The sequence below is a fragment of the Squalius cephalus genome (genome assembly GCF_949319135.1).
Source record: "Squalius cephalus genome assembly, chromosome: 19".
NCBI classification, from domain to species: Eukaryota; Metazoa; Chordata; class Actinopteri; order Cypriniformes; family Leuciscidae; genus Squalius; species Squalius cephalus.
The window spans coordinates 12,242,162-12,263,053 of record NC_137140.1 but is presented as its reverse complement, the minus strand read 5'-3'; the positions used below and the strand labels follow the sequence as shown (position 1 = coordinate 12,263,053).

General features: G+C 38.5%; 1 protein-coding gene and 1 long non-coding RNA gene across 3 annotated transcripts in view; one reads left to right on the top strand and one right to left on the bottom strand.

Moving 5' to 3' along the window:
• Nucleotides 1–17,141, top strand: part of LOC307146792 (transforming growth factor beta-1-induced transcript 1 protein-like) — a 141,286-nt gene extending 124,145 nt beyond the window's left edge. For both annotated transcript variants that reach the window (XM_079851082.1, XM_079851081.1), the window contains 2 exons: nt 13,251–13,399; nt 16,419–17,141. In XM_079851082.1, the coding sequence (XP_079707208.1) occupies nt 13,251–13,399; nt 16,419–16,685 (416 nt within the window). In that variant the 3' untranslated portion in view covers nt 16,686–17,141. The remainder of the gene's footprint in view (nt 1–13,250; nt 13,400–16,418) is intronic.
• Nucleotides 1–18,495, bottom strand: part of LOC307146803 — a 31,775-nt gene extending 13,280 nt beyond the window's left edge. Inside the window, exon 1 of the long non-coding RNA XR_013819160.1 lies at nt 17,926–18,495. This is a non-coding gene — a long non-coding RNA (uncharacterized lncRNA). The remainder of the gene's footprint in view (nt 1–17,925) is intronic.
• Between the last annotated feature and the right edge of the window lie 2,397 nt (nt 18,496–20,892).

Genomic DNA, 20,892 nt, shown 5'->3' with positions numbered 1-20,892 from the left:
AGTACAAACAACTACAACATGGCACTCAAGACAGGACGCAACATAAAAGTCCACAAACACACACATGGAATATAACAGAGCCTCCCTTAAGAGCACCACAGCAGAGTAGAAGGGGCAAAATATCCCCATGGCGGAGCAGATGACCACCACATCAGAGCAGAGGAGCCTGAAGAACCCCACTGCAGAGTTGAAGACCACCACGGTGAAGATGTTGCTAGTGACCACCACGACGTAGCTGGTGGGGCTGAATGTCACCAAGGCGTAGCTGAGGACCACCACAGTGGAGCTGGAGAACTACAAAGGAGAGCATAGATAGGTTAGGGATGGCCCTTATGGCCATAACAGGGCGAGGAAGTTCAAGGGCAAACTCCGTGGTCGTGTCCAGGCAGGCAAACAGTTAGTGCAGTCAGTGCAGACAGGAAGTTCAAATTCAGTGTCTGTGGCCATAACAGTGCTGACAGAGAGCAGCCACAGGGAACTCAAAGTCGGCCTCTAGGGCGGTAACGGCACCATCGGGGGAAAAAGAGGGTTCAGAAATGGCCTCCATGGCCACAACAAAGGTGTCAGAGGACACTGGCTTCGTTTACATGCAACCAAATAATCTATTAGTAATTGGATTGATGGTTCAATCGAAAAGCCTCCATGTAAACTCCTTAATCGATCTGATTGAGCTTGATCCAGATGAAATTTCGATCGGATTGAAAGGGGTGGTTTATTCCTTTTCTAATCCAATTGAGAGAACATGTAAACACTTGATCGGATTGAAAACCGAAACTGAAAGGACTGCATATGTGCAATGTCGTTGAAATAGCATAATAACGTATGACGCGCAAAACGAGCTGTTCTTCCTGTTGAATAAAGTGTCATATAAAATGAGTGTCCCGTCATTCTAAAATTCTCCTTTCACTCAGCATCTGTGAAGTGGAGCAGGACAATGTCCCACCAGTCCTTGTTTCGGATTCTCATCCACAAACGACTGGTTTTGGGCGCGGGCAGGGGCATTTTTACTGCTTGATAAATATAAGCAGCACGGCACAACGGTTCATATGCTCATTTACTCCAAATTATGACCAGAAATGGATAAATATTAAGTGTGCTGTTTAAAACAAATAAAGAACCAATGTAGAAGAATAGTTAGTATGCACAAACAGTGGGAAACTCTGTATATTTGTGCAGGGTGCGCATGTCAAAAAATCGATTTCAATTTGAAGCTAGTGACATATAAACGCGCACATTAACCCGATCACGTTTAGCGTTCATGTAAACACTACATTCAGATTCATCAATCGTAATGAAATCAGTCCGATTGAAACAAAGTTGTACATGTAAACGTAGCCAATGAGAGTTCAGAAACGGCCCCCGCGGCCGTAACAGGGGCTTCAGGGGACACAGAGTTCAGAAATTACACCCACGGCCGTAACAGAGACATCTGGAGACACAGAAAGTTCAAAAATGGCACCCGCAGCTGTAACAGGGGCTTCAGGGGACATAGAGAGTTCAAAATTGGCACCCATGGCTGTAACAGAGACATCTGGGGACAGAGAGTGTTCAGAAATGGCACCCGCAGCTGTAACAGGGGAATCAGAGGACACAGAGTTCAGAAGACAATGCCGCCGCCTTGGGAGAAACAGGCGAGGTGTGTGCAGCCCAAACACACAAAATGGCAGTAGCCACCACAGGGAGAACAAAAGACAAAATATCTTCCTCCGGGAAGGCGGCGGAGCAGCCAGCAAGCTAGAAAGCGCTGAGACCAGCAGGCTTGAGAACGCTGAGAATGGCGAGCTTGAGAGTGTAGCGGCGGGCAGTCTTGAAAACGCTGAGATCGGTGGGCTTGAGTCCATAGCGGCCTGCGGGCTTGAGATCGCTGAGACTGGTGAAGGCCTCGGGATGTCAGCTGCTCGCGCCGATATCAGCAGCATATACGCCAAGCTGAACATGAGTCCTCTTCACCATGAGACTGGTCCAGTGGCTGGGGTGCTGCTAACAGATGACACCCATGGTGGACCAAGCTCTGCAGCCCACATCAACTGACAAAGCACAAGAGAAACACAAGGCTTAACAAGATAATGAGGTAACAAGACACACCTGGGTAGACTAATCGAAGGGGGAAAACTACATAGAACTACAACATGGCACTCAAGACAGGAAGTAACATAAAAGTCCACAAACAAACACAGGGAATATGTAACAGCTACAAGCAGAAACCATGCACATTTGTGAAGAGCATGACCAAAACATGGCCAAATTTCAAAGAATATATCCTATGGATACAGTTGTTTTAGTGGCAAATTTCTTGCTTGTAGTGTCATAGTTCAAAGAATTTGCTAGTTATATCACTGCATTGCATTGGATATAGATAAAGTATGGCATCTGTCCTCAGATTCTTCTACTTACCACTTATAAGAAGTGGATAATAAATCATATCAGAACTTATGCACCTTTAGTGTAAAAATTACAACTTATGCAATGCCACTGAAAACTAAAGAGACACATTTCAGAGAAAAAATAGAACCTTAAAAGGACCTAACTCACGTGTCAATTACAAGGCCCACGGGCCATGTCACGACTTTTAATCAGGCCCGCCAACAAATTCTGGTAATTAATTTAATGTGGCCCATGCACTGTTTATAGATACGTCTGTGACAATTACAACATTAAGACGCAAGTGGTGCTGTCGCACTTCACTCAACTTGCTAATTTTATGCCAATAACTGTAAACAACGTAAATGCTATCTGATTTTAAAGGTGGCTAGCACAATGGCTAAAAAAGAAAAGTGGATTGTGACAATTGATTGATATTGACAATTCCAACCAAGATGGGAATGATTTAGGCTATTCTGTGAATACAAAGAAAAGCCAATGTGTCTCATATGTCAAAAGTCACTTGCGGTTTTCAAATAGTATAATCTAAGAAGGTATTTCGAAATGAAACATGATCAATATGGAAGCATGGAAATGGAACTGCGGCTGCTTAAAGTCAAAGAACTAAAACATAAAACATGTTTACTTGCATGGACAGTCAAAGTGAGGGAGCTGTGAAGGGACTCCGTGAAGGCGTTTCAAATGATGGAGGGCAATATGCGCCAAGGTAACCTGTCTCGCTTTCCTATTTGTCAGTCAGTCAGTGACACAGTCACTATCCCGTTACCGAATGGAGTATGCCGACAAATCGAACACATTGAACGTGGAATTCAGCAGGAGATTTGCTGATTTTGAAAGACAGAAATTCAGTCTTGACCTGCAAATCCATTTGCAGTTAATGTTGACACTGTGCCTGAGCACTTGCAGTTGGAACTCATCAAATTGCAATGTAATACTCATCTAAAGACCCGATACAAGTCAGCTGAGTTTGCACCTCTACTCCCTGAATCAATGCCACAGCTTCACCTTCACTCTGCACGCATCATGTCTATATGTTCGAAAGCACCTACTCATGCGAGCAAATGTTCTCCATAATGAAGCTGACCAAGACATCCCACAGATCCCACCTCACGAACCATCATCTAGTCTCGGTGGCTGAAAGTGGCTATGGCAAAAAACATAAACCCTAGAATAGACAAAACCGTTTCTAAGAAAAGATGCAGAGTGTCTGGTAAGAGTTAAAAAAAGCCTAATTTGCTTAGGTTTGCATGTGTCCTTTCAAGTTCAAGTTGTCTTTTCAAAGCAAGAGCTACTAAAATAAGCCAAATAATACAATATGTGATACCATTTGTTGTCTATCTACCATGTGGTATTTATATCTATCATTTCTTGAATGTTTTGCTTTATCAAAAACATTTTTTTTTAAGTATTTTATGCTACTGTTTTAAAGTACTGTTTTATGCAGTTATGCTGGTCAGAGACCTAATTTCTTGTTTTGATAAGGATAAAAAGCCCCCTGTGACACAAATGTTTTCCAAATGTGTTACAACTCAAAATTAAAATTAAATTTCTTCAGCTCGTCTTGTCTTCAACGAGCCAAAGAGGGCCCACGTCACTCCTCTGTTCACTGTGCACTGGCTACCGCTCGCATCAAGTTCAAGGCATTGACGCTTGCTTACAGATCTATCACAGGCTCAGCTCCCTCCTACTTTCACTCACTCCTACGAGTCTACATCCCTACCAGAAGCCTACGATCGGTCAACGAGCGACGTCTCGTGGTTCTAACACAGAGAGCCACAAAATCACTCTCCAGAACATTCTTATTCACGGTTCCATGCTGGTGGAATGCTCTCCCCACCCTCATCCGGAATGCAAAATCCCTGACAACATTCAAAAGGCAACTGAAAACCCATCTCTTCCGTGAAGCACTTAATCTCATAATTTTTTTTTTAAAAATTAAAAATTCTTTCCTTTTCCTTTAATCCTCCCTTGTCGGGCTTATGCTACTCTGAACAATGTCTGAACTTCGTATTTTGAGCACTTCTTGCATTGTTTTTGCCTCTTCACGATGACTCGCTTAATTTAGTCCTAAATTGTAAGTCGCTTTGGACAAAAGCGTCTACTAAATGACTAAATGTAAATGTAAATTGTTGTTTTGATAAATGTGGTTTAATGAATTTCATCTTGTTCCATGTAGTTATAGGATAAGTGTGACATTGCAGGCTGTAAATTAAAGTGATGCTTGTTACCCTCTTGTTTTATGTAGTTTCAGGGTAAGTGTGACATTGCGGGTTGTAAATTAAAGTGATGCTTGTTACCCTCTTGTTTCATGTGTTACATTGTGGGCTGTAAATTAGTGATGCTTGTTACCCTCTTGTTCCATGAAGTTACAGGGTAACAATAAAAATACATACACATAATCTAATATCACTGACTCGGAAACCTTTATTTGAAATACAAGTTATTTTAAAACAGACTTACAACACTTCTTATTCATCTAAAATATTTTTTACATTTTTATTTATTTCCTTCTTTTGTTTTTCTTTCTTTTGCGGCTTTCCTTCTCTTGTTGCTCTTCTCCTTTTACAATCTTTCCACTGATGAATTTTAAGAAGGTATGTCTCTTGCTATGTCCCATGTCTCTTGCTATTCTGTATTAAAAGAAAATACAGTACAACCAGAAATGTTCTCATAATTTACTCATCTTTTCGTTTCCAACAAACTGTCACCAGTGTGTGAGTCGAGAACTGGCGTCTCTTTCCTCCTGTCTTGTTTGTTTCTCATTGTTATTAGGCCTATCTGTTATTGTTTGTATTTTGTTGTGAGCAATTTTTTTTTTAAACAAAAACTGACGGCATCCGACTTTCGCGTGAGTTTCTCGGCATTCTCACATCACACTTCACGTTATGTTCACGTCTAGCGTTGGCAGTTGGTCTGAAGCGATAGTCTACAGTTTAAAAAGTTTAGAATATTGGTATTTTTCTTTCAAACACATATGTTTCACTTCAGAAGACATTGATTCATCAATTGGGGATGTATGGATTACTGTAGATATTGCAGTATGTGCTGTTTGATGCTCCAACTTTTAGGAACACATGACCTTGCATTATATGTATTCCCAGAGATGATTTATTTTTCTAAAAACCTTCATTTGTGTTAATCTGAAGAAGGAAAGACGTACGTACACATCTCAGATGGCATGAGGGTAAAATATGAATAAATGGTGGGGATGTATTTCTGGGTGTACTGTATTTTCTTTTAATACATAATACAGAATAGCAAGAGACATGATTTCTTCTTAAGATTCGTCAGTGGAAAGAAAGAAAAAGAAGAAGAGGAACAAGAGAAAGAAGCCAAGCAAGAGAAAAAAGGGGGACAAAATGTGTTAATTTCTGTCAAGACTTAAGCATTTGAAATTAAATGTTCATTTAAAAAAATAGTTTTAAACGAATAAGAAGTGTTGTAAATCTGTTTTGAATTAAGTTGTTTTTCAAATAAAGGTTTCAGAGTCAGTGATATTAGATTGTGTGTTTGTATTTTTATTGTACTTACCCTGTAACTACATGGAACAAAAGGGTAACAAGCATCACTTTAATTTACAGCCCGCAATGTCACACTTACCCTGTAACTACATGGAACAAGAGGGTAACAAGCACCCCTTTAATTTACAGCCCGCAGATGTCACACTTACCCTGTAACTACATAGAACAAGAGTATATTTCCCCAGTATTTAAGCAAAAGTTGCAATAATTTTCAGTGCACTTTTGTTAAAATAATGACTGTATAAATGCACAGATATGTACCCTGTAATTTTTAAAAAGCCTATGCATTGGTACACTATTATTACAAAAAGGTACACAATTATGTTTTCATTAAATTGCTCCCAAATGTAAGATTGTTGTATCATAATAGTAGAATAAGTACCCCTTAGTTCTAAAATACTTAAAGTATAAAAACATTTTTCCTTTTCCTGGTTGTTACCCCTTTATTCCCAAAATTTTACATATTGTTCTGTTGTGGAGTAACCGATGTGGCTCGGGTTAAATTAATCACTGTGGTACGTCTGGTCAGGACGCAATGAAGATGCACTTAGGTTTCGTTGAGGATTTATTAGGTGTTCTTGTGTGTGTGGTTCTATAAGACAAATAGAACCCAATATATCAATACTTAACATTCATAAAATAATTGTTAATCAATAACAAAGACATTTCAATAGTTAGAAAGCATTAGAACATATCCAGAAGTCATATTATTCAGACTTTGGTCAGACTGGGGATCGAACCCCTGGCCGTTGCGTTAATGACGTCACATAGGCAGCGCGTACAAACAGAATGACGAAGCACTTTCTTAGCATACTCGGCAATATCAACAAATAATATAAATATACCCAAATGAAAAGCTATTACAATAATGCTTGATATAAACAACAAGAACGTACTGTGTAAACAATTATTAACATGCAATGAGATAATATGCAGATCGATCGGCCATATAGCCGACTTTAATTAGGCCTATTTAACCTATCAAACAAAATTATGTTGATAACCCATAAACAACAAATTAAATAAGATCCATAAACATAGAAACTTACTTTTAGATGCACGCACACGATTAATAACACCACTTTTTGAAATGAGGCAAACTCCGTGAGCTCCGCAGTCCACACTCTACGGATTCATAACAACTAACGCACTTCCTTTCCAGCATATTCCAATGACTCCGTTATTCCACAAGGGGGCGTTAACAGTCCATAGTCATTGAATCTGTCAACTCTCAATAAGAAAATCCTACTAATATAAATCTATTACCTGAAGTGCTAAATACAAAGCCCTTTGTAACATGTTCCCTTATACTTACACGCAAGTACTTAATAGGTAGCCTACATTATAATTACCAAAAGTTACACTGTAAATTCATTTTAATTACACAGTACTTTGCGGGCTGTAATGTAAAGCGTCACCATTTACAGTTTTGAATGATGAATTGCTTTTATCTTTATGACCATGAATGACAGAGTATCAAAGGTCGATTTTGCTGCTATGTGAAAAAAAAATCCACCAAAATGCGCCAACGTGTTTGCCGACCCTAGAGGGTTAAAAAGCGTGATGGATTAAAGGGTGATAGAAGATCGATTAAATACACAGTAACTAAACCATTTAGGGCCTTATAAGCAAGTAATACTTTGTAATTGATTCAGAACTTAAAGGTAATCTGGGTAGAAATTATAAAATTGGGGTTATATGATCATATTTTCTTGACCTGGTAAGAACTCTAGCAGCTTTTCTTTTTTCTTTTTTTTTTTGGACTACCTGTAGATTGTTAATTATTGCATTACAATAATCCAGTCTGGAGGTCATAAATGCATGAACTAGCATCCTTTCTTCAACAAGGAATGAATTCTTAAAGTGCCCCAATTATGCTATTTTAAAGTTTCCTAATGTTGTTATGGAGTCTCCTACAACAGGCTTACATGCATCAAAGGTAAAAAAAAAACCTTTAAAAAAAAAAAAAGGTGCTTTGCAGCACAACTCCTGTGCTGTGAGATATATAATAGATTAGCAATACATTTGATTATTCTATTTAACTCTTTACTTTTATATTTTACTCGTTCATTAGGAAGCTATGTCACTGAGAGAGTCTCGTGCCGGCCGTTTGCTATTGTTAAAAAGTACCCATGTAGCCCCCTACAGTCGCCCATATAACAACTTAGTTAAAGCCCAAACAATAACCAGAGGTTATGTATGACTAGTACATTAAGATAATGCTGCTTTAACGCTTGCTATTACCTTAATAGTATTTTTAACTAGCCCCCTATTTGCGACTGAATAACAACTTCAAAATCAAGCAATTAGTCAGGAATCTAGAATCCCACCAGATGTGCTCCATCTACAGTACTCTGGGATCTGAACTTAACCCTGGACGCAGATTTACGGAAACCTAAGACTTCACTTAATCCACTTGAGAAAATAATTTCAGAGTAATTCAGAATAAAATCAAATGTAACCATTTATTATGTCATGTACATTTATCATGCCAATTTCATAATCAGTTCAAAGATAATAAATACAAAACATCAAATGCTCTGGAATAAAGAGAGAAGATACGAACCTGACATTATAAAATACATGATGCGGAGTGCCTGCATACACTCTGCATCACGGGCTAATTTGAGTTACAAATCGCTCTGTACCTCTTGTTGCATTTCTTTATATAGACAGAAACTTCTATCATATGGAAACATTTGCTAACAATGGAAATTTGCATTCAGAGTTTACACCTTTTGGAAGCAGAATGCCATTTGCCTGGAAGACCCTCCTTTGTGTGCAATTTCTAAACTCTTAACTTTTTTGGGAATGAGACATTTGTACCAGTCACACTGAGTCATTTCAAATTATACCAAACATGTAACGGTCACCAGCTGGAGTGCCCTTGAGAGCCACCAGAGGGCACTCCACACCAGACTATTATCACTCCTTCACAAACTACATTTCCCATAACTCACTGCCCGGACTCATCATCACTGATTGCATTCACCTGTGTCTCATCACCCTGTTAGTCTCAGCCTATTTATACCATGTTCACTCATTCACTCACTGCAAAGTTTTGTATGTTGTTGCACTGTATTTCCGAGTGTTTTCCCTGGTTTCATGTCTCTTGGTTTTGGGATTTTTTGCCTCTGACCCCTACCTGTTTTGTTTGTTTGATGCATTGCGGAAGTGACGATGGTGCCTGTGTTTGGCTTTGCCGCGTCCCAGATACTTATTTTAATATGCCTTTTAATGCCACTATTCCTGTCCACAAAAGTATCAGCAACCTTGGTTTACGATCGGCAATTGCTAATGCGAATTAGAGTTGAAATGACCGGTTTTATGGGTATCGATGATCCACCTTCATTACCACCCTGTGTTCGTTTGTACATACCTGGTCACAATCTCACGCTGCACTGCGACGGGAGAAGAAAGTCAGCGTACCTGCCCAAGAAGCGTGGGAAACGGAGGAGGCGAGGGACCAGAGCAGGTTTCCAGGTCAAGAATCACTGCTTATGGAAATACTCCCTTGCTGTCAACAGGACGGACTGCCTGCTTGTGGATTGTAATCCTTTACTTTTCTACCAACCGGGCTTTGCCTGGCCTTGGATCCCCGAAAGAGCATCCTATTTGCGGCCAGTGTTTCCAGATGCGTCCGGTGGATTGCTGAAGAGACACCCACCTCCCCCCCACCTTGGCCGGGCCCGTCGTGGACTGTCTGCGCTTAGGACTATCGAGTGCACATCATCTGCCATTTCTGAAGACTCAGTCATTTCTTCTGTGAATGTGTGCTTGTTAAATGCCCGTTCTGTCACGAATAAGGCGCATATTTTGAATGATCTGATTGTAAGGCAAAATCTGGACTTTCTATTACTTACAGAAACTTGGCAACGCAACCCGGAATTTATTCATTTAAATGAGCTGTGTCCTGTTGGCTGCTCGTATATTGGATCCCCTCGTCTTTCTGGCCGCGGTGGAGGTCTTGCCATGGTATGGAGAGATAGCTACCACTGTCAACTGGTGAGCGTGGAAACTTTTTTTCCTCTTTTGAACTTCAAATCACGAGAGTTGGTCGGATAAAGCCGTTCTACTGCATCCTCATTTATCGTCCGCCTGGTCCTGCTGGGCAGTTCTTAACAGAGTTTATGGACTTCATGTCATCCGTTATTAATTTTGAAAAATTATTAATGGTTGGGGATTTTAATTTTCACACTGAAGTTGCTGATAATCATGCTGCAAAAGAGTTTCTTAGTATTATGGATTCACATAATCTAAAGCAGCATGTTCATGGACCCACACATACTGGTGGTCATACATTAGACCTGGTTTTTACTTTAGGTTTGGATGTCGATGCATTATGTTGTGAAGATATGTCGATTAGTGACCATAAGTGCATCTTTTTTAATCTTTCTACTATTGTAGACCCGCCTTGTCAGAATCGTCTGATAAAATCTCGCATTATTACGCAAACAACTGTTGAGCAATTTAGCTCTCGATTTGACTGTGATTTTAATTTGATGGGTTGTAAAAATGATGTTGAGCTCTTAATGCAATCTTTTAATAATGTCTGCTCTTCCGTCTTGGACGAAGTGGCCCCTTTAAAGATAAAAACTAAACCCATCTGTAACACCACTCCTTGGATGACGGAAGATGTGCGTTGTTTCAGGAGGAGGTGCCGTACCATCGAACGCCTGTGGAAATCAACCGGGCTTGAAGTGCACCGCCTGTATCTTAAGGAACTTATGCAGGATTTTAACGATTTAGTTGCGAAATGCAGGGCTGCCTATTTTTCTAATCTAATTTCCTCTAAGCGTAACCCTAAGATATTATTTGATACCATACATAATATTGTATCACCCCCAGCAGCTGTGACAACAATTGATCCTCAAAATGATTGTGATAGACTGATGTCCTTTTTTATTGATAAGGTGCAGTCTATTAGATCAAAAATTCTGCATGGACCACACTTTATTGTCGATGATATTCGTTCAGCTAGGCCGATTACCATTGAGTCTTTTAAACCAATCACTCTTCCAGATTTGCTAAATTTGATTAATAAAATGAATATATCCTCCTGTCCACAAGATATTATACCATCTTCATTATTCTTAAAAGCACTCCCTGCAATTGGTACTAGTATAGTAGATATTATCAATTGTTCACTGGCCTCAGGCTGTGTTCCGTCTTATTTTAAACATGCCACTATTCATCCTATAATAAAAAAGCCTAATTTAGATCCAGCAGTTTTGAAGAACTATCGGCCAATTTCAAAGTTGCCATTGCTGTCTAAAATTCTAGAGAAAGTTGTTGCTAATCAACTTACTGCTGTATTAGAGAACTTGGAATTGTATGACAAATTTCAGTCAGGATTTAGGAAGAGACACTCGACTGAGACCGCTTTAGTGAGAGTTAATAACGACCTTCAAGTGGCATCGGATGCAGGCCTATGTTCAGTGTTGGTACTTTTGGATCTGAGTTCTGCCTTTGATACTGTGGATCACAATATTATGATTATGAGATTGCACGAGTGGGTCGGCGTGTCAGGAGTGGCCCTAGATTGGTTTAGCTCATATCTTACAGATAGAAGTTTTGACGTATCTATTGGTGATTTTAAATCTGCCTCGTCACCCCTGCTTTGTGGTGTTCCACAGGGTTCTGTGTTGGGCCCAATATTGTTTATTTTATACTTGTTGCCTCTGGGTCAGATCATACGAGATTTTAATATTTCCTATCATTTTTACGCAGATGACATTCAGCTTCACTTTACTTTCCGGCGAAATGAGTCATCCAAACTTTCGAGGCTTTTAGATTGTATAGATGTCATAAACAGCTGGATGGCCGAAAGTTTTTTGCAGCTGAATCCAGATAAGACTGAGGTTTTAATTGTAGCACCAGACAACGCTATACCTCTGATTATACAGGACATTGGACCTTTGGCATCTGCTGTGCGGCCTAGTTTAAGGAACCTTGGGATTATATTTGATAAATCCTTATCTTTTGAAACCCACATTAAATCTTTGACCAAATCTTGTTTTTTTCATTTACGTAATATTAGTAAATTGAGGTCTGTGGTCTCTCAGTCGGAACTGGAGATGCTCATTCATGCTTTTATTTCATCCCGTATTGATTACTGTAATTCACTTTTTTCTTCACTCAACAAATCTGTTCTTCATCGACTACAATCCATTCAAAATTCAGCTGCTAGGTTACTTACCCGATCAAATAGGCGCACCCACATTACCCCAATACTCTGTTCCCTTCATTGGCTTCCTGTAACTTACAGGATCCAATTCAAAATTCTCACCATAACATATCGAGCCTTATATGGCCAGGCCCCTTCTTATCTTGCGGATTTAATTCATTTTCATACACCTCTCCGGTCCCTCAGATCTAATAATCAAAATCTGCTAGCTACGCCACGAACTCGCCTAAAGACAGGTGGGGATAGAGCTTTTGCCGCTATCGCACCTCGTCTATGGAATGCTTTACCGATCAGTATTAGGTTTGCTGAGAATGTGGACCATTTTAAGAGACAAGTGAAGACTCACTTGTTTAAGTTAGCTTTTGGGTGATCTATGTTGCAGATGTTGTTAATTTTATCTGTTTCAATTGATTTCAAAGTGTTTTATTATGTTTTATTGTCTATTGTAAAGCGCCTTGTGACCCATTGTGTCTGTGAAAGGCGCTGTATAAATAAATTTTACTTACTTACTTACTTTGTTTGTTTACAAACTATCTGTGTTTTGACCTATTGCCTGTATATTGGATTACGTGTCTGGATTGCCCCTTAATTAAAGCTGCATTTGGATCTCAACCTTCGTGTCTCGGAGCAGTTCGTAGCAGTATAATACTGTATGATAATTATTCACATTAAACCATATCGATTTTTGGGTGATTATTTAGTGATCTCACTGTGAGAGAGAGACTACAATGGGGAGGTGATTGACTCGGGGATGCTAGTTTCTCAAGAGAGAGTCAAATAATAATTTCCAGTAAGGTCCTTTGTCTTCTCGGGAGTGGTCGTTCCTCAACCAGACTGCCCGGCATTTTCTAATTTCTCCATTCTTACAGATCAGATGACCAGATGTTAAGTACACATCGGATTTACAATTTTTGAAAAGTGCTCCAATCAAACGGCAAAAAATCCTATCTCAAGATTCGATCTGTGCCAGATGGCAATGACAAAAATCTTAATTGTTTGAATGTGTGAATGCAGCAATAGTGACAAACAACATTTAGCTCATAACTCGAAACATATATATTTTTTTCATAATTAATTTAATAACTTTTTTTTAAAATGAGGAATTATCTTGCCGATGTAGATTTCAAGGATGACAAATAACTGTAGGCTTATTTTCCCAGGTTTTCATGACCGTGAAGGGAAGCAGTACTGCCAGCAGTGTTTTCTAGCCCTCTTTGCTTCTCGTTGTCAGGGTTGTTCCCAGCCCATCATGGAGAATTACATCTCGGCCCTAAGTGCTCTTTGGCATCCACAATGCTTTGTTTGTAGGGTGAGTAGGTGCTGGATTCTTTGGTACAATGAGAATTATACCACACAGTGTTGGGGAAGCTACTCTAAAACTGTAGTTTAACAAACTACAAGCTACTCATAATTTAAAGTAGTTAAGATAAAGTAAAGCTACCCTTCTAAAAAAATTTTTTTTAAAAAGTACAAAAGTAGCTAGCTACATTGAATTTTTTTTTTTTTTTTTTTTTACAATGGCATTGTACATTACAAATAACTGAATAATTGTTAGTGAAGAATGTTTTAAGTAAATAAAAAAGGGGTTTTTAAAAAAATGTAATGCAATACGATTATGATTTCAAAGAGTATTGTTTTATTTTGTAATATATCCAAAGACACATAATACACAAATATATATCTCAAATTTACTTTACTACAGCAAAACACTTTAGAGCTCACTCAAATGTTTACTCAAGACAAGTGGAAATGTTTCTTAAGGGGGTCCTCCAAGAATACTTTGTTTGACATAAAAAAAAAAATGTATTCATATATATTTGAGAAATGGTTATTTCTTATGGAAGTAAAATAATGTCAAATGTTTTTGAAACAAAAAGCCTGTTGAATTGCACTACTTGAAGAAAAATAGGCATTGCATTAACCATGCTTGCATTTTAATGCATTGTATTTTTAGGGCTTGCATTTTTATGGGCTGAAATTCAACATGGTTGAATATTTAAGCTGTGAATATTTCAATTAAAAACATTTCAAACACATTTTTATTATTAAAAATTCAATAATCCATATTCACCTTTCATATTTCACTTCCAAAATATTCAAACTGTTTAAAAATACAACCTATAATATTCAACAGGCAATTTTCGGTCCATTTTATTTCGCTTTGCAAATTCGCTTCCACAAATTCAGTGGTTCAAATTCGACAGTAAATTCAACATTGACATCCAGGAACTGCAGGAAAAGCAGTAGATTACCGAGACACTCTCCATCTGCTGTTAGTCAACCTCACCAGCAGGTGGTGCAAAAGCTCGTGTTGTTGACGAAGACAGAGCAACAGTTAGAGCAAGCCATTCATTCATAAAATGAAAATGATTATCTGTGTCAGTATATATGCGGAAAAGATGATAAAGACACAAAAGCTGTGTTTCAATATTCAATAACTTCATTGTTACTTTCCCTGTGTAGCCTACATGTCATCAGCTTTCTCTACATGAACAGGATTATGATCGGTTTCCCTCAATACCTCACACGAGGATTCCCCTTATGTCGGGACAAAACGCTTAACGTACTTTATGGACTAATACAGTGATATGAAAGACCAAACTCGCACCTTATTGGGGATAGGCTGTAGGCTACTATATAGGCTAGATGGACTAAGAATATGAACGTAACGCGCAAAGCAGAGCGTTTCATGATATACTGGCATAAAATCAACACTTGATCAATACTAACACTTTCTCTTCTCCTCTCTTTTCTCTTCTCTTTTCTCTCTCTCTCTACAGTATAGTAGCCTATAGTATAGTAGGCTATGCCTACGTGTATTGCATTAGCTTAAACTGGGAAGAGTCATAGCACTTGCATATTGTTGTCCTCCTATTGTTAGTTTAACTGTAAATCGCTTTGGATAAAAGCGTCTGCTAAATAAATGACTAAATGTAGCCTAATAAATGTAAAATTGGCTTGACATTGGACATTCGCACATTTAGGGACCGTCTCAAAAGTTGCATAAAACATTGGCATACACGTTTCTAACTTCAATAGCAAACTTTAATTGATTTGAATAAATATCAAAAATCCAAAGGGTGCGCATTATGCCTGACACTACATGAACACTTTACAGTTGGTTTTATGACTGTAAGTCGTTCTATTCAAATGCTATTGAAGTTAGAAACGTGTAGTGTATACCAAAGTCGTTTACACTTTAGAGACGGTCCCTAAGTGTGCGAATGTTCAACGTCAAGCCAACTTTATCACTGGGAAACGCTCAGCATTAAACTTTGCGCGTTATTCTGAGTCAATCTGCTTGCCTGCGAGTTTGGTCTTTTATATCACTGTAATTAGTCCATTAAGCTATACGTTAAGCATTTTATATGTCCAGCTGGGGAATCCTTAAGTATTGAGGGAAACCCTAATAGCCTGCATGCAGCACATCGCCACAATATAAAGTTAAGGCAACTAAACAACCAAGAGAAATATATGTCAACCTCAAAAATGTAACATTGGATCTGTATATCCGCATCGGGGAATAACATTATAATCTTGTTCACGGTAGAGAAAGATGCTTGTAGGCTACACAGGGAAAGTAACCGTGAAGACACTGAATTTAACATAAAACCGCCGTCTAATAATCACAAATGGGCAATTCCACGCAAAAATGTCACATCCATAACGCCAACTAAATACCATTGTGTTGGTGTTATGGATGTGACAGTTTTGCGCGGAATTGCCCAAATACACTTGCATTGCTGTTAAATGAGTTTTATGAATGAATGGCTTGCTCTAACTGTTGCTCTGTCTTCGTCAACAACAAGCGCTTTTGCACCTCCTGCTGGTGAGGTTGACTAACAGCAGATGGAGAGTATCTCGGTAATCTACTGCTTTTCCTGCAGTTCCGTTGAATTTACTGTCGAATTTGAACCACTGAATTTGTGGAAGCGAATTTGCAAAGCGAAATAAAATGGACTGAAAATTGCCTGTTGAATATTATAGGTTGTATTTTTAAACAGTTTGAATATTTTGGAAGTGAAATATGAAAGGTGAATATGGATTATTGAATTTTTAATAATGAAAATGTGTTTGAAATGTTTTTAATTGAAATATTCACAGCTTAAATATTCAACCATGTTGAATTTCAGCCCATAGAAATGCAAGCCCTAAAAATACAATGCATTAAAATGCAAGCATGGTTAATACAATGCCTATTTTTTTTTTTTCAAGTAGTGCAATTCAACAGGCTTTTTGTTTCAAAAACATTTGACATTATTTTACTTCCATAATTTCTCTTTTGTTAGTACCTTCACACAAAGTGTATTCTTCATTACTTTCTGCAGGAATGCTATAGCCCATTTGTGAATGGGAGTTTCTTTGAGCATGAGGGCCAACCCTTATGTGAAGCTCACTACCACCAGTCCCGAGGCAGCGTGTGCCAGGCATGCCAGCAACCCATCCTGGGGCGCTGTGTCACCGCGATGGGTGCCAAGTTTCACCCACACCATCTGGTGTGCCACTTCTGCCTGAAACCCCTTAGTAAGGGCTGCTTCAAAGAGCAGGACACCAAACCATACTGCCACCCCTGCTTCATCAAACTCTTTGGCTGAGATGAACGAAGAGAGATGATGAAACTTATTACTCATGCAATGTTCATACTGTGATGGATTTTCTTTTTCCTTACTACAGTAGCCTACTTAACATTCTAAACCCTTGGACAAAATGTACTCTGAAAAATGTTTGTGTCGATGGAAAATTCTGAGATGCTGACCAGACAGCATCAAAAATATACTGTCTAGAATAGTCTCATGACATATTGAGTAATCAACTGAACGTCTAACCTTTTGCATTTTTTTATTATTTGCTAAGTTTGCTTCTACCTAGTAACAGAAGGGTTTGCATATAAAGAACCAATCAAATTGTATGTAAATTATGTTATGTATCACTTTTTTTACATGCTCCTATTCTATAAAAACTGTTATATTCTTTTTTGCTGGTGGGATTCTCTCTGATATCTGTCTGAGATCCTCCAGCCATGATTAAAGCATATTCGAAGGCATTGTCTGAAGTTTGTCGGTTATTATTGCTGCGCAGCAAGTTAGTTAGTTAGTGGAACAAGTTATTTAGCAAAACACTAGAGATCTTACTTCTATTCGTGATAATGTGGAGCGGGTTAAGAACACTAGAGACCTTATTCCCAAGTGATAGTGTTCGAACGTAACGAGACGTCGTTCGACTCTTTGTGAGAGACTCTTAGGCGGGGTTAGATAGCAGTCAGGTAACTATAATTCTTAGGCATTTTATGCGGTCAGAAAAGCTACACTTAGGCGTCAACTCGACCGGTCAGAGGTGAACTCAACTGAGTATAACATTTTCAGGTGTCAGGGACACTCGGTTCAACCTAATTTAGGTGCGTAGGGGAAAAATCTACCACAATACTCATACTTTATGAAATACATATTGTTTCAAAGCAGCTTTACAGTGATAAACAGGAAAATAATTATCAATACTGCAAACAGAATTCAATTCTTCAATAAAGCAGCTCTAAAAAGACAAAAGTGTCATTGTTCAGCTGAAGTTAGATTCAGTTCATTTCAATGACTGTAAAATTCAACATTTATGAAATGAGTTCAATTCGGATACAAGGAGCTCTTCAGAAGACAGTTGCCGTTATTCACTGTCATTTCAATGTAGCCTATATTCAATTCAGTTCAATAACAGTGTTGATGTTACAAAATAAATAAATTATGAAACAAATTCGAAATTATGTTTTATTAACAAAGTTCGGGAGGAGCACATTCAGATAATTAAACTTTAAATAAGAGGTGTATATATATACTGCAAACTTACCTCCATTCGTTGACAGTTTAACAGCATCCCTCCACCACCCCATCTCCTCACTTCTAGTCTTAAATACTCTTACAACAACAGGGGAGTATTCTGAGTTCGGGCAAAATTTCCAAGCTCGGAGCCCTCTCCCGGACAGCAAGCCAAATACGCATAATCTTTACTCTGTTTAATTGATATAAGGGTGAACTCGTGAATTAGCTATAAAACAGCTCTGCATAAAGGTGTCCTCACCCAGCTCAATTCGGTTCAAGTTTTGTTCTCATACAAGTGTCAGTGCAGTCAAATCAATAATATTACCAAATATTAAGGCCTGGTTTCACAAAAAGGTCTTAGATTAAGCCATGACTAGGCCTTATGGCGCTTTTCCACTGCATGGTACGGTACGGCTCGGTTCGGTACGGCACGCTTTGGCGCTTTTCCACTGCATGGTACGGTACGGCTCGGTTCGGTACGGCTCACTTATGGCGCATTTCCACTGCATGGTACGGTACGGTACGGCTCGCTTCGGCTCGCTTTAAATGGTACCACCTCTGTTGAGGTTCCAAGCGTACCGTACCGATACTAAAATGTGACGTGAAAACACTGAATATCACTGATTGGTCAGACAGAATCGTCACTACCAGTGTCATTGTATTTGCGACACGAGACCATGCACGAGACAAACCTGCTAGATTTAAATAGCCAGTAGACAACAGCCAATGCTGTAGTTTCTTGCAGTTAAAAAGTTTCTTGCAAACTGTTTCTTGCAGTCAGGGGCGGTGCCGGATAATTTTTAACGCATGTGCTGAGGGCACACACACTAATATGTATATACATATGTGTGTGTGTGTATATATATATATATATATATATATATATATATATATATATATATAATAAATGAGCAAAACTTGGCCACAAAATATTTAATATTCAATTATTTTAATGATCACAATTAAAGTTTTAATTTTATTAAATTGAACAAGCGCAAAATTCAGCAATCAAATATTCAAAAAGACTTAATTATAATGTTATTTCTCTCTATAGGCGCGTTTACTACGAATATGGCGATCGTCAACTTCATCTTTGCCAGACACTGACAGAAAACACTTTTTTTATAAATAAAAATCAATGCACGCATCCCTGGATTTACAAATGCACATCTTGCTTGTTGCATGCACATTATGTCGAATAAACGAGATATTATGTTGAAATAACATTATTATTAAGTCTTTTTGAATATTTGATTGAATGCTGAATTTTGCGCTTGTTCAATTTAATAAAATTACGCCTATATATAGCCTATTTTTATTTATAAAATAGTGTTTTCTGTCAGTGTCTGTGCATGGCAAAGATGAAGTTGACGATCACCATATTCGTAGTAAACGCGCCTATAGAGAGAAATGCACATACTGGATTACATAAGAGAGTAGCCTATTTCTTTTTGTTTTGAATTATTTCGTTTAAAGACATTTCAAGCTTTGTGTATTTGAGGATGAGATGCGCTCCAGTTAACGTACAATGCAAGTGACCGCTCGGGCGCCTCAATGATTGTCTATTTTGCTTTTATTTATTCAATCCAGGCAATAGTTTGATGAAAAAAATATTAAAATTAAGATACAATTTATACAAAACGAAATTCACTTTAAAGAAAGGCTTTCTACAAAACAAAACTTAATGAAGTGGTCAAAATTATGTCCGACTCGCTCCATGTCTCTCTACTCGTGCTGTTCACTTTTCATAATCAACATAGGCAGATGGAAAAAAATAACATAACATTAACTAAATGCGCTTTTTTAATGGCAGTAGGCTAGTTTAAAACATTAGGCTACATTAGGCCTAGACTCTCTATTTGTAAAGATTGCTGCACATTAATTTAATTCTGAATTTTGCACGCACAAGTTGAAAGGCATTTGTTCAAATCAAGTTCACGGATAATTGTGCGTGCATTTATTAATCATTATGATACTAAAATCATAACAAAGTAGGCTATGCTATGTACAAAAAATCAGATGAGCCCAGAATATGAACGCAACGTTTAATTACACGTTAAGAATTTTCCTTCCATATAGTAAACCATTATAAGAACGTTTAATTTAATTTAAAAACATCCACATGCCGAGAATCAAGAGCACCATCCCCTGTGTTGTGCGTTTGAAATGTGGCGCGTTTACGATGATGTCATGGCAGTAGAGGCGGCAACTATAATGATCAGTCCCACCCAGTTTGAAGCGGTACTAACTGCAATGGAAAAGCAACCGAGCTAAAGCGAACCGAACCGTGCCGTACCGAGTCGAGTCGAACCACGCAGTGGAAAAGCGAAGCGAGCCGAACCGTTCCGCGCCGAGTCGAACCGTACCGAGCCGAACCGTGCCGTACCATGCCGTGGAAAAGCGCCATTAGTTCATTTAGGACATTTAAGTAGCTTTTATAAACTAACCTTAGAAAAAACATTACTGATGTGCATCTTGAGATAAAACAATGGCATTGACATATTTGAAGATATGTCACTGTAAGTTGCTTTCAGTTAGAACATCCATTTAAGTCTGGGACTATCTTAAGCCTCGTCTTTGAAATCGGGGGTATGTATCCCCAACTAAGCAAGCAAAATGCGACAGTGGCAAAGAACCCAATTCCATCAGGAGAAAGAAATGGAGAAAAGTCAGATCACAAGCCACAAGTCAGATTGTGGATTAATATCATTCAGAATATTTAATTGAGCTCCTTCTGCTTGAAGATCGGGATATCTCACTGTTGTACTGTCACTTAACTTTACAAAAGAATAAAATATTTGATGGCACAAGAATTCCTTGGATTCTCACTCTTTAATCCAGACCGAACTCTCTCCATGTCTATGCACACTTCTCTACCCTTATCTCCCTTTTCTATCCCCTCTAGTGTTCAGTCCTTGTAATAACAGTCTATGTAGACACAACATCCCCAAAATACGCAAAATATTTTCCTCTCCACCTTAATCTTAATCCACTA